Raw genomic sequence first — 12,974 nt, forward strand, 5'->3', positions numbered from 1 at the left:
TTGGTGCTACCTTAGCTAAAACAAAAAGTGGAAGTGTACTGATTGCATTTGATAAATGATCTAGTTAATCTTGATTATCAAAGGAAATGTATCTTTCTATATTTTGGGACTATTTCACTCCGTTTTATCATCAGTCTACAGACAATCCACCTGAGCACACCCCATTTATTTTATTTTCTATTTGAAAACCATCTCATTTCATATGAGGAGTCACAGAGGAACCAAATAAGTTTGTTAATTTTCCTTTGAAAAACAAAACAAAACAACAGCTCTTTCTTTGAAATTCATGTTCCAATGATATTTTATTTTTGAACTCTATTCAAACTCCAATACATACTGGGGTTTTGTTTTTGTTTACGGCTGTGTTGGGTCGCTTATCTTGGCCACAAATAATGTAGTGTTGAGCGTTCTTTCAGAAATGATAAATAGAAAAGGTCGATTAAATCTAAAGGTTGGGGGCAATGACATAGGAATGGCTTCTCCAGCAGTAGCTCCTGCTGCCTCAGTTCCAGTTTCATCAACAGTCAACACAGCCTTGTGGGTAATCTGAGGAGAAAGGAAGAAAACGTTTGGCATAGAGAAATATATTTCCGAAATGATGACAACTTGTTACACTGATCTGTGAGTTTGCACTACTAGGGCAGAGGTGGTATTCAGCAAGTTCTGATCAGTTCTGGAGAACTGGAAGCAAAAATTTTGAGTAGTTTGGAAAACCGGTAAATACCATCTCTGACTGGCCCCACCCCCATCTATTCTCTGCCTCCCGAGTCCCAGCTGGTCAGGAGGAAATGAGAATTTTGCAGTATTCCTCCCCGGTTGTGGGGAGGGAATTGAGATTTTACAATAACCTTCTCCTGCCATGCCCACCAAGCCAGTCTACCAAGCCATGACATGCCACACCCACCAAGTCACACCCACAGAACCGGTAGTAAATTTTTTTGAATCCCATCACTGGACTAGGCCTATGTTAATTTGATATTGTTCCAATTTTAGCCCATTCACTGCTGAAGTGAGTGCTCACTGGATTCTTCTTAGGAAAGATTTTAAACCAGTGTTCTTCAAAGGTAACAACTTCTGAAAGTTGAAGTCCAGACATCTTAAAGTTGCCAACTTTAAAAAATGCTGAATTGAACCGTTGTGAAAAGAAAGAGGTAAAATATAGTCATTCAAGGCAGAAAGGAGGGAAAGGAACCAAAGAAACCCCATTTGTTACTGGAACCAAACATTATTGAAGAATAGTTTTTAAAGTTCCAATAGAAAATATTGTTGGTCAATATTTTGGTTTAAACAAAGTAGGGTTTATAACTAACGCATGTTTTAATCAAATCACTTTCAACACCATCTTCAAAATAGAGAACAATTTGACATGGCCATCTTTGAAGCTTAGCATCTTCATGTACATGTCAGGATTCTTGGGTCCAATGTTGTCCAGGGCTACTATTAGGCCTCTTCTAATTCAGCTACTGACAAACTGAAGAAGATTAAAATAACCATTCTGGACACCATTTCCAACTTTCAAAATCATATTGCCCAGAGCCGTTCCAGACCCACAACTGATTTTCTTGCATTGTTAAATTGGATCTCCAGAGTTCTGTGTTCTGTCTTTTCAAACAAAAGTTTTAGATGTATTTTGTGCTGTGCAAAACTATGTATTTCATCAACTGGAGCTGTGTAGCAACCTGTACAATTTAGTTCTCTGCAAATATGGATAGGTCAGGCAAGTTTGCTGTTTATATATATTGTGATTCAGGTTTGGTTTTTTTTTGCAAGGGTGAGACTATTCATTTGGCCCCATCATTAACATTGCTACTGTGAAATATGCATTCATTTTGCTGAAACCCTGGATGAAATGATGCAAACAATATAAAAGTTTTACTTACTTTAGACAGTTTCAAAGGCTCCCCTGTGACTCCAGTGAGATCAGCATGATCAGTAAAGATTTCAGTAATGCCAAGCTGGGAGAGGGGTTCCTTTAAGCTGTACGTGGCTGAAATGCTAAACTTGGGAATGTAGACCCTTGCTGTACCCCTTCAGAAAGACAGAAAGACTTTTTCAATCTAGACATCACGAAGTTAAGAAGTACACCCAGTAATTTATATATACGTACATTTGTCTATCTGTCTGTCTGTCTGTCTGTCTGTCTCTCTCTCTCTCTCTCTCTCGGTGTGTCTGTTTATATGCCAGCATAATTCTGAAACGCCTCGAGCAATTTCAACCAAACTTGGTACACAGATGACTTACTCTCTGGGAAAAAAATATTGTGGGGGATAAGAAACCCCTAAGACCCCTCGGGATATGTATTCTGTTAAGATACAGCCTGTTGTGCCTTAAAATGGCTTCTATTGTACTGCTGTAAAATGGCTTATAATGTGCAGTGCACTGGAGTTGTCATGGTAACAGCTTCACAGTACTCCACAAGGGGGCTCCCTCTGGTAAGGGGGAAAATCCAACATTAGAAATTACATTTGGTCTGGACATTTTCCCCTTATAAATAACTACCCAGCAATGCCAGGTTATCGGCTAGTACTTACTAAAATCAGTAAAACAAACACAAACAGAACACACATTACAAAGCCACCATTGCCATATGGATGCCGGAGTTTTTAACAGAGAAATCCTTGGTATTAGTTGCTATAATAACAACCATTGTGAATCTGTTTAGAATATTTGACTGGAGCTAACAGGAGTTGTTGACAAAATGATTATCACATTTGATTGACTGATTGAATGAATGAATTTATAGGCTGCCCAATTTTACATGATTCTAGGTGGCTTAAAACTAAGCTAAAACATCAACCTATAAGAAGGTCAAGCAAACAAAATACTAAAAGTAAATAAATAAATTTAAATAAATATTTATCAGACCAAAATAAAACACAAGTTTCATTTTCATTACATCCGTTACTTCCCACTTGCTTGAAGAACTTTCATCCAATAGTTAATACAAAGTCCTTGTAACAATTGTTTAGTGACCATTCAAAATTACAATGGCACAGAAAAAAGTGACCTATGATTGTTTTCCATACTTATGACCATGATAGCATCCCCATAGTAACGTGATCAAAATTCAATTTGGCTACTGTCTCAGATTTATGACAGTTATCCTGTCCTAGAGTCATGTGATCACCTTTTGTGAACTTCTGACTAACAAATTTTATGGGGAAGCCAGATCCACCGAACAACCATGTTACTAACCCAATAACTGCTGTGATTTGCTTAACAACTGTGGCAAAAAAATGTCATAAAATGTGGCAAAACATAGCAGTTCGCTTAGGAGCACAAATTTTGAGCCCAATTGCAGTTGTAACTTGAGGACTACCTGTATGCTTTTTCATCTGGATAATACTGAAATACATTACAGGTAGGTATTGATTTTTGCTCTCACAATGTTACTCTTGTTCTGGTGTGCATTTTGGTCAGGCACAGAAATTTGGGTACATGTGCATTGGTCCGAAACTATTTTTTTTACCACTGTTTTTTACTGTTTTATTTCCACTATCACTGTCCAAGGTAGTTAGTATATGGGGCTGTCTGTATTAGGACATATCTGCTGATTGCCCAACCCCTGGGCTGCAACACAGGACCAGATTGCAGTCGATTTGGAACCAAGCCGTGGAAGTGGCGAGCCAGTGTACATATATGCATAGCTCCACTTGCATGAGTGGTTGGAGAACATGTGCACAAAACTCCATTTGTATGAGCAGCAGGCATACATGCCACTACTTCTGCAAATGGGGCTGCATGCGCTTGCCCACCATTCATGCGGAAGCATCCCTCCCCCCCTCATGCTGGTCCGCAAAGCTTTTAGAAAGCTAGCCTAAAGCGATTTCTTGTGTGATCCCTCTCTCTCCATCACAGTATAGAAAGATTGTTTAAACAAGCAAAGAGGGGGAGGTGATTTAGAGTGATTGTCCTGTGGTAGTGTGATTGTCATTTGCAACCTTCACAGCCAGCTTCTAAAAAATAAAGTCAATGGGGAAGCTGGCAGGAAGTCAAAAGTCATAGTCATAAACTAATTAGATTAAGAGCTGTCGTTGGAATTGATGAACTGATGTTATGAGCTATTTTGCAAAGGGATGAAGTAACATGAAACAAACAGGAAGGAAGAATAATTAGTAATGTTGTTAAGAATGAGCAAATTAGTGAGCAAATCTTCCACTCCCATGCAGGGGAGACAATATCAAGGGATGAACCTTTTGGAAGAGCATAGCACAGAATGCAAGGACACTAAATTGTTTTTTAGTTACCCTTTAAGAATATACTAACTACGGAGAAATATAGAAGCAGTAAAAAGAAGTGTTACCTGTGTACATTTTTTGCCCATCTGTTCACAGTTTCTATTGACAGACTCACATCCAATGCCTTCTCTTTATTAGCATCAGGCAAAACAAAAAATGTGGTGGCTGTACCATTGTAGTCTATCTGCAGTACTGTGCAAGACAGCTGACTATCAAAATAGGAGTAAAACCAACCGGTCCTATACATCATTTGGACTTTGACAGTTGTGTTGTGATCCACAAAGAAGTCCTCTTCCCTTGTGAGCTCTGGATTAAAAGGATTCTTCCAGTGTCCTAAAGAGAACAAAAAAGACCCACAGTAATATTTGGATAAGAGTATCAAACGTGCATGAGGTGAATTAGGTTTGCCCTCAGAAAGATGCTGTGATCTTCTTTACTAAGGCAAAGAGGTGGTAAAATTGAACTAGTAAGATGCTCTGGATTCATTTTCTCATGCTGACCAACCCGTGCAAAGCTGGGATCTATTTCTGCACATCCACAGCAAATGCTGCTTAGTCAGTGAAGCAATGCAGCTTCTGTATTGCTGTCAGAAGAAAATGGCCATGTACCTTCTTTCATGACACATTTTATTTCAATCTTGGTTGAAGAGAAAACACCCATTCTAAATTCTGCACAGCCTTATGGACTTATACTCTGTTCAGATAGAGAGATGTTCAGCCTGTGATCTTATATGAATCAGAATTATTTAGAACAGTCAGACCATTTCTCTTTTTCTTGTTTTTAAACTCTACAAGGATGCATTTTAGTTTCATTTGTAATCCAATTATATGAAGAACAGGATTAATGTCCACTAGTCTGAGATATCAGTTATGCCATTTTGGGTAAGAGGGCTTTCTCTTAGGTGCTTTTAAAAACTGGAACTACCATTCCTAAAATAGTTCTGCAAAAGTGAAAAACCATGTAATTTGGTTATAAAAAATACAGTTTCTATTTCGTACAATCCCCAGTAGTGAAATAGTTATACCAGGTGTAAAGAATATATTTAAATTTCTATCCTGGACTAGTTTTTCAGTGCATGTACTTTGTATTGATAAGAAATAACGGGATTTTTTCCCCTGAATTTGAGCAATTGCACCCCTCTTTCACCAAACTCAAAAAGCTTTACTCTGTCTCAAAGAGCATCTTTGGATATTTCCTTTAGTGGGGGAATCATTCCTTTTCTCTGTGATGGTTACCTCGAAAGAATATGTAGTTTGTGAGAACAAAGACCGTTTCTGGGTTAAGATCCTTGACTAGTTCTGCAATTTTCCCATGTGTTTTTTCCTTTATATAATCATTGATCTGTTTTTCAGCTTCTTTTGGATCCTGAAACTTTGTGGCTTGGATTTCTGCTTCATAGAATTCCTTAATCTTATCTAAAAATGTCTGCAATGGTTGTATGCCTTCCTTTAAAAACAGGCCCTGTCCGATATCCACTTTGTAATCCTCCTCTGAATGTGTGATCAGATGGAGAAGTTCATGAAACCCCTGGTGGATCTCATCTTCCTGAATTTTTGTCATGTTAAAATCAAGGCCCTTTAAAATCTCTGCATGCGTGTTTGAATTTGTCCCTAATAACAGGACTGAAAGCACTATAGAAATGCTGCAGGGTGAGAAAACAACATTCTCTCCATCTGATCTTGCAGCCAGTATTTTGTAGAGTTCAATTGCAAAATGTTCAATATTGTGTTGGATCTTGATAGCAGCTTTGGGGTCATGATGATCGTGGTGATGATCGACATCATGGTGGCCATGGCTGACAAGGGAAAACACCAACAAGGCCAAGCTCAGATGAATGATTCTGTTCATCTTGCCAGTAATTTATTCTGCAAAGGAAAATAGGGATAAAGAAGAGGGATTTTATTTTATTATAAACTGTGTTTGTAAAATTCATTTTCTGTACAGTCTTGCATTATTTTGGTTTCTAGCTGAAGGTCACATTAAAGGATGTTTCTCAAAGAGAAACCAAAAAAATATACAATAATATAAAAAAACCATAAGGGTAAAAATCTTTGGTCTCTTGTGTCCTTATCCAATTGGTTCCAATTAAAAATAGGAAAAAAGAAAAAGTAAGAAAATAAAAAAGTTGAACTAGAATCAAAAAATTAGAATAAGGGAACAATTCCCAAATAAAAATATAGAAATATGAAAATATGAAAATGCAAAAGTTGTTGATAGAAAGAGGGGGGGGGAATTAAGTGTTCCTTGGTCCAATCCACTTAAATCAAATTTGCAAAATGCTTCAAAAAGAAAAAATGCAAAAATTCAAAAAGGAAAAGGAAGACAGAAAGGAGTGACAGCTTCCAAAGCAGAATAAGGTAAATACTGCCACCAAAAAAAAAAAGAAAAAAAAGAAAAAAGAAAAGAAAAGGAGTTCGAAGCTTTTGTAGTGTGAAAGCCTTTCCAAGGTCACTGTGGACTGTCCCTTAAAATTTTTATTTATTCTTTCAAGGTAGGTTTCCAGACATTGAAAGTTTCACAAGGGACACCTATATAAACAACTGTGTTCCTCTCACTACCAAGTCTTAACTAGATAGACTTGAACAAGGAAACAGCTTCTCTTCAAACATTCATACAAAAATAAAAACATTGTTTCAAATTCACTAGGTGGCAGTAATACTTGTTACCCATTCGCTGTCTTTCTCTTACACTCCGCCTTTAAAAAAAAACCCTAAAAAAAGGAAAGCCGAGAAAAGAAAAATACAATAATTCATTAAGCAAAGGTAAAAAGAGGGCAATTTTTAAACAGTTCAAACTTAATTATATCAATGTTTCCAAAGAGTCCAATAGAGAAAAAATGAAAACGTAAAGTATCAGTCGATTTTAAAAAGTAAGTTGCAATGAAAGTCCAATCTGGCTTCCGGCAGTAAAAAGGGAAAAAAAGGAAACCTTCAATTGATTATGCATTAAGCCCACCGCTTGTTCTCTCATCAGTCTTTATTTTTAAATAAAATCTCCAATTTTAGGGTGTTCTATCTCCAATAGAAAAAGAAAATTAAAACTCTCCCCCAAATTACATTCTTCTCTCCTGCCCTTATGTTACAGAGCTGTTTGCCGTTTCAGCAGCCTAATGGCTGACTCAAAGTTGCCGGCAAGAGGGCTTTTTCCTGGATCACCAGAGACTTTGCGGGTGTCTCTGGGATCAGCAGGATATACCACTACCTATCACTGTCTCTACGGGACGGTTTAGGTCCGATTGGACCATCCAGGTGACTTGAGCCCTGGAAAAGTCTGTCGTTTCACAGCAACATTATCCTGATAATAAAATATAAACCTTATATTTTATTGTTGTAAGATTTGTTGCCAATATAGAATGCTCAGTACCGCAGGACCACATGTATTCACATTGCTGCAGATTGGGCAACAAATTGTTTTTTAACAATATGCTATCATATCTATGTTTGGGTTTTTTTAAAAAGGAAATACTCCCTTTTTATTTTAATGGGCTTCTTTAAAAGTGCACGATTATTCAAGGATTTTTTAATTTTATTTTAATCATAAGCAGAATAATTACAGTTAGAGGAAAAGCGCCTTTTAGATCAATGAGAGTAAATTTCAGGCACCACTTAGTTAGTCGTGATGAGAACACATATTCAATTGAAGAGAAATGGCAGTTGGCCACCTGGACAAAGCTCTGACCTTTTCTGATGAATGCTGCATATGGGCCCCCAGGTTTTGTGAGTGCATCTCACAATTTATCAGCTGCTGAATCCATACCTATATTTGGTTCCCTTATGTACCTTACAGATGGGTGATGAGAGAGAAAGCCTGAGCTTTAACTCCGAATGAAAGAGCCGTGATGGCGAACCTATGACACATGTGCCATAGGTGGCACGTGGAACCACTTGTTAGGGCACGCAAGGCATTGCCCAGTCAGCTCCAGTGCACATGCGCATGCTGGACAGCTGACTTTGGCCTTCTTTTAAGGCTGTTTTTCACCCTCCGGAGGCTGAAAAACAACCCAATGCGCAAATCAGAAGTTTGGGAATGGACTTCCGGGTTGCCCATAGGGTGCTTTTTGCCCTCTGAAACCTTCAGGAGGCTTCGCTGAAGCCTCCAGCGGGTGAAAAACAGCCCTATGGGCAAACTGTAAGTCACTTCTTGGTTGCCCATAGGGCCATTGTTCACACTCTGGAGGCTTCAAGGAAGCCTCCTGAAGCCTCGGGAGGGCCTCCTCCGGAGGGGGAGGATTTTTTGACCTCCCCAAGTTCCTAGAAAGCCTCTGGAGCCTGCGGAGGGCAAAAAATGGCTCCATCGTGTGCCAAAAGCAGGGGGGAGGAGGGGGTGTGTCTTGTGTATGCATAGCGCACGATTCCTCCTATACTCCCTCCACTTTTGGCAGGGGGGAGGAGGGTGTGTGTCTTTTGTGTGCATAGCATTATGGGTGTGGTTACCCCTGCGCACGATCCCTCCCATATTCCTCCCACTTTTGGCACGTGATGGGAAAAAGGCTAACCATCACTGGCCTATACAATTGCCATTCTCTATGCAAAACTGTTCCCCCTATTACCTTTCTGTATTTCACCTTTATTATCTTGCCTTGTCCTGCTACCCTAGGCTGAGAAAGTCTGTTTCACCCCTGAGCTGCTTCTCTTTTATTTTGTAGCCCTTGAGGATTTCTCCAAAATTTAGCATGTGACCCAAACCCCAAAACTGTCTACTTAGACTGTCTACTGTCGACCCCACCCCATTCCTACGAGGTCTTTTTTTTTTAATTGAAAATTTTAGGAAAAAAAAACTTTTACAAATGTTTACCTCCCCCCCTACCCTCCCCCCCAACACCCCCCCAACCTCCCCCCCCCCGACTTCCCAGAACCAATACAGGGTATAAATCTTTAACAAAGATATTCTAAAATAAACTTTAAAAAAAGTTGGTATCATCTTTCATTTGAGCTTTAACTCCTCTTAGCTAGGCTAAGTCTAAACAGATTATAACATTCCTTGTTTCTTCAGTCATAAACTATCTGGAATTTCTTAGTCCCATATTTATTTTGAATACAGTCAATCCATTTTCTCCACTCCAGTTTATATCTCTCATTTGAGTGAGAGGTCTTTAAGGGGGTGCATAAACACACCAGCGTGCCTACCGTCCCTATCCTAATATTCCCCTGTATTTGTATTCATTTCATGTATTCATAATCATGTGTAGACTTATGTCTGTTATCTAATTCATGCTTGATGAAATAAATAAACAAGCAAATAAACAAAAAAATGATTGCTGAAAATCAAGAGTCATTTTCTACAGTTTTGAGGTAGGTAATGCAAAAACCAAGAAGGGGAAAAACCTGACTGGGAAAGAACATCTTATACTGTACTTAAAGTAAAACTTCCTGTCTTGCAAAAAAAAAAAAGAAAAAAAGCTGCCTTGCTTTCTACGAATTGCCAAGACTACAAGTTTCTCTCAGCTCATGCAAAGGTTTAATGACAGGCTGGAGTAGGAATGGGGATCATTCTTAGCACTGGTTCTCTCTGAGGAGACCCACACAAACCTGCCATGGGTTGTGTGACCCTTACTTCAACTTTACATGTTGCAGACAGAGGTCGCAGCAGAAATTTTGAGTAGTTCAGAAAACCAGTAAATGCCACCTGTGACTGGGCCCGCCCCATCTATTCTCTGCCTCCGGAGTCCCAGCTGATCGGGAGGGAATGGGCATTTTGCAGTATGCTCCTCCTGCAATAGGGTGGGAATGGAGTTTTTACAGTATTCTTCCCCTACCACGCCCACCAAGCCACTCCCACCAAGCTACTCCCACCAAGCCACTCCCACCAAGCCATACCCGCAGAACCGGTAGTAAAAATTTTTGAATCCCACCACTGGCTGCAGAGTACTTTACACCAGAGGTGGGCAACTATGGCAACATTATGAACGGTGAACTTCCACTCCCCTAATTCCTGAGCCAGCATAGGTATGATGGCTCGGGATTTATGGGAGTTGAAGTCCACAGCTCACAAAGTTGCTGTTAGATCAGGTAACGGAAAGAAACACTCAGACTAAAGGCTAAAACAGCTCTTTATTATAACAGAACAACTATGTACAATCCAGCGAAGGTTCAGTCTGACAGCAGCCCTTTAATAGGGAGCTGTCAGACCCTTCGACCAATGAGATTAAACCTCTGTTCCCGCTGGAACAGAGGACCTTGGTGGAAACCATTATAACAGTTGCTAGTATCTAACAGTTGCCATAGTTGTCTACCCCTGTTTTAGATTCTGTATGTATATTTTGTCAAATAAAAATAGTTTTCCTCTCCTGCCTATAATTTTAAGTTTTATATAAAACCTTTTACTATGTAAATACTCTTTATTAACGATTAATATCTAAAAGTTCTACACTTCTTTGTTTTTAATGTAGACTTATGATGTAAAATGTACTAAATAAAGACTAATTTTCTCTGCCACTTTCCTTTGTAAATAATCAGGTAATCTGAATTCCTATTACATACACCAGTTCAGAGCTTCAATTTGCATTACAATGAAAATTGCATTTTTTTTGTATCCTAAGAGAGACCAGTGGGGAGATCTCTCTCTGTGTGTGTCTCTCTCCCCTCCCTCCGTCCCTCCCTCTCTCTCACACACACACTCCACATATACCCCATGTAATAGTTTATGCAAATTTGAAATCTATTCACTCTTTTTGTTGCTTCTTTTTAAATAATATTTTATTTTCAGTTAATGCACAAGTATTTATTGTAGTGAAATGGTATAAGCAATTAAAATGCTATTTTATAGAATTCTAAATATAGGACTACAAATTATAAACATTATTTCTACAAATAACATTAGAAGTCTCTTCCACTTTATAAACTTTGTAAACTACATGAAAAGACAAACAAGCTTAATGCAGTAACTTTAAACTCGCACCTCCACCCCATGAGATTACTTACTGTATATATGGAGAACTTTGATTCATTCAAAGAGGTCTCTTGTCCTTTTTCTTCTGCTATTTATACACATCGGATTGCAGAATGGTGTGGAAATACTTAAGCATTAACCAAAGGTATAAAGCAATATTTATTTTAAACATTGCCTAAAGATTGGCAAACAAAAAAAGGCTTTTTCAGCAATCAAAATAAGTGAAAAGTTCAGGAACCCATTTACTGTTGATAGGTTATAGGTATGGCTTTCAAAAATTAGATCCATATGCTTTTTTCTAATAGCTAGTTAAACAGTTAGGACCAGGGACCATCCTGTCCTGTTAGCTGTTTGTAAGTCCTTGAAGATCTGGCTTTGTTCCCCATCCTGCGACCCTGAGGATCTGAAGGGTCCTTTTTCCTGGCTACAATTAATATCTGAGGTGGCTTTTTCTCAGCAGCCATATATGTTTCATTTTTATTATACTGTAATTGTTTTTAACGGTTTTATGTTTGTTTGTGACCCAGGATTACTTGCTTGAGATGGGCAGGCATAGCAATTAGACAGAAATTAGATGATAGATAGATAGATAGATAGATAGATAGATAGATAGATAGATAGATAGATAGATAGATAGATAGATAGATAGAAGGTAGGCAGGCAGGAGGCAGGCAGGCAGGCAGGCAGACAGACAGACAGACAGATAGATAGGCAAGCAGGCAGGCAGGCAGGCAGGCATAACTTGCTTAGGTATAAAGGATGAACCACATACCCAATAAATGGTAAAAATGGTGTTTGTGGAATGTGTGTGTGATACAGACATGACACACGATGATGATGATGATGATGATGATGATGATGATGATGATGATGATGATAACAATGATGGTATGGAAATTCATTAGGTTTACTATGTTTAGTAAAACAGTATGCATTTGATCTACCCATCTGACCATTATTCTGTTCTTTTGACAGGGAAGAAAACATTTCCTGTTCTCCCTTTTTAATATTTTTCTATTTGTCTTGGACTTGATAGTTTTTAAATGGAAGAGGAAACTTTCTATTGTTCTCCTAACTTCCTGCCCAGGACTGGACATAATCTGCAGCCCATGTTCATACAAACTGAACTCCCACATAGTTGGGTGTTCAGAAATGAATTATTCACGCATGTTGCATGTGCTGCTACGTACTACAATGCATGTGTAATAATTGCTTGTTTAATAGATGTAAACAAACTCAATCCCTACAAATGAAGAGGAATCCTGAGTCCTCATAAACACATTTTGCATGTACTTTCTCGTCACAGAAATATTATCTGTATGGTTGCCAGATTGCTTGGCAAGTGAACACAGATCCAATTTTTTTAAAGCTTAGTTCACATCAAATATTTGGCAGGATGGAAAAGAAAGAAATAATTCAATACATTCCATGCTCCATTATAATTTTCCCATAGTTAGAATGCTTCAACTAGATCACAATTAGAACAGAGAATAGAAATCATTGTACAGTATTTCTTTTAGATTTATCACCCCCAACACGAAACCCAAAGATTTAAAATGGAATATTTAGAATCCTACTAAAGTATTAGGCTCCTATTAAATAATTAAAAAAAAGCTGTAGTTGAAGAAAATCCTGCACTTATGAATTAATTTCTATATATTTTTAAAAAAAGCAAATTTATGTCTCTCCGTGTGTTGCAATTATATATTAACATTCAAAATCTCACACCATCAAAAACTATAATAACAATAATATTGAAAATATAAAAACCCTATCATCAAAAATGGGAAGACATGCATTTTCAGAATGCATTTGGAATCAGCCCACAACTGATCACCCTATCAAAAT

The 12,974-nt window shown here is 38.2% G+C and overlaps 1 protein-coding gene across 1 annotated transcript; it reads right to left on the reverse strand.

Moving 5' to 3' along the window:
• Positions 1 to 272: 272 nt before the first annotated feature.
• LOC116519623 (alpha-1-antitrypsin-like) lies at positions 273 to 11,265 on the reverse strand. Its single transcript, XM_032233594.1, has 5 exons — positions 11,159 to 11,265; positions 5,474 to 6,103; positions 4,304 to 4,571; positions 1,881 to 2,028; positions 273 to 546 (listed from the first exon to the last, which is right to left on the reverse strand). The coding sequence occupies exons 2-5, from the start codon at positions 6,084 to 6,086 to the stop codon at positions 355 to 357; spliced, it is 1,221 nt and encodes a 406-aa protein (XP_032089485.1). The 5' UTR covers positions 6,087 to 6,103; positions 11,159 to 11,265; the 3' UTR covers positions 273 to 354.
• Between the last annotated feature and the right edge of the window lie 1,709 nt (positions 11,266 to 12,974).

The sequence above is a fragment of the Thamnophis elegans genome, chromosome 1, assembly GCF_009769535.1.
Source record: "Thamnophis elegans isolate rThaEle1 chromosome 1, rThaEle1.pri, whole genome shotgun sequence".
Taxonomy (NCBI): domain Eukaryota; kingdom Metazoa; phylum Chordata; class Lepidosauria; order Squamata; family Colubridae; genus Thamnophis; species Thamnophis elegans.

Coding starts and splice junctions, on each gene's coding strand:
- LOC116519623 (XM_032233594.1), bottom strand. CDS start 6,086: ATGAACAGAATCATTCATCTGAGCTTGGCCTTGTTGGTGTTTTCCCTT. Junction 4,572..5,473: donor AAACTACATATTCTTTCGAG/GTAACCATCACA, acceptor TGTTCTCTTTAG/GACACTGGAAGAATCCTTTT. Junction 547..1,880: donor AGCCTTTGAAACTGTCTAAA/GTAAGTAAAACT, acceptor CTTTCTCCTCAG/ATTACCCACAAGGCTGTGTT.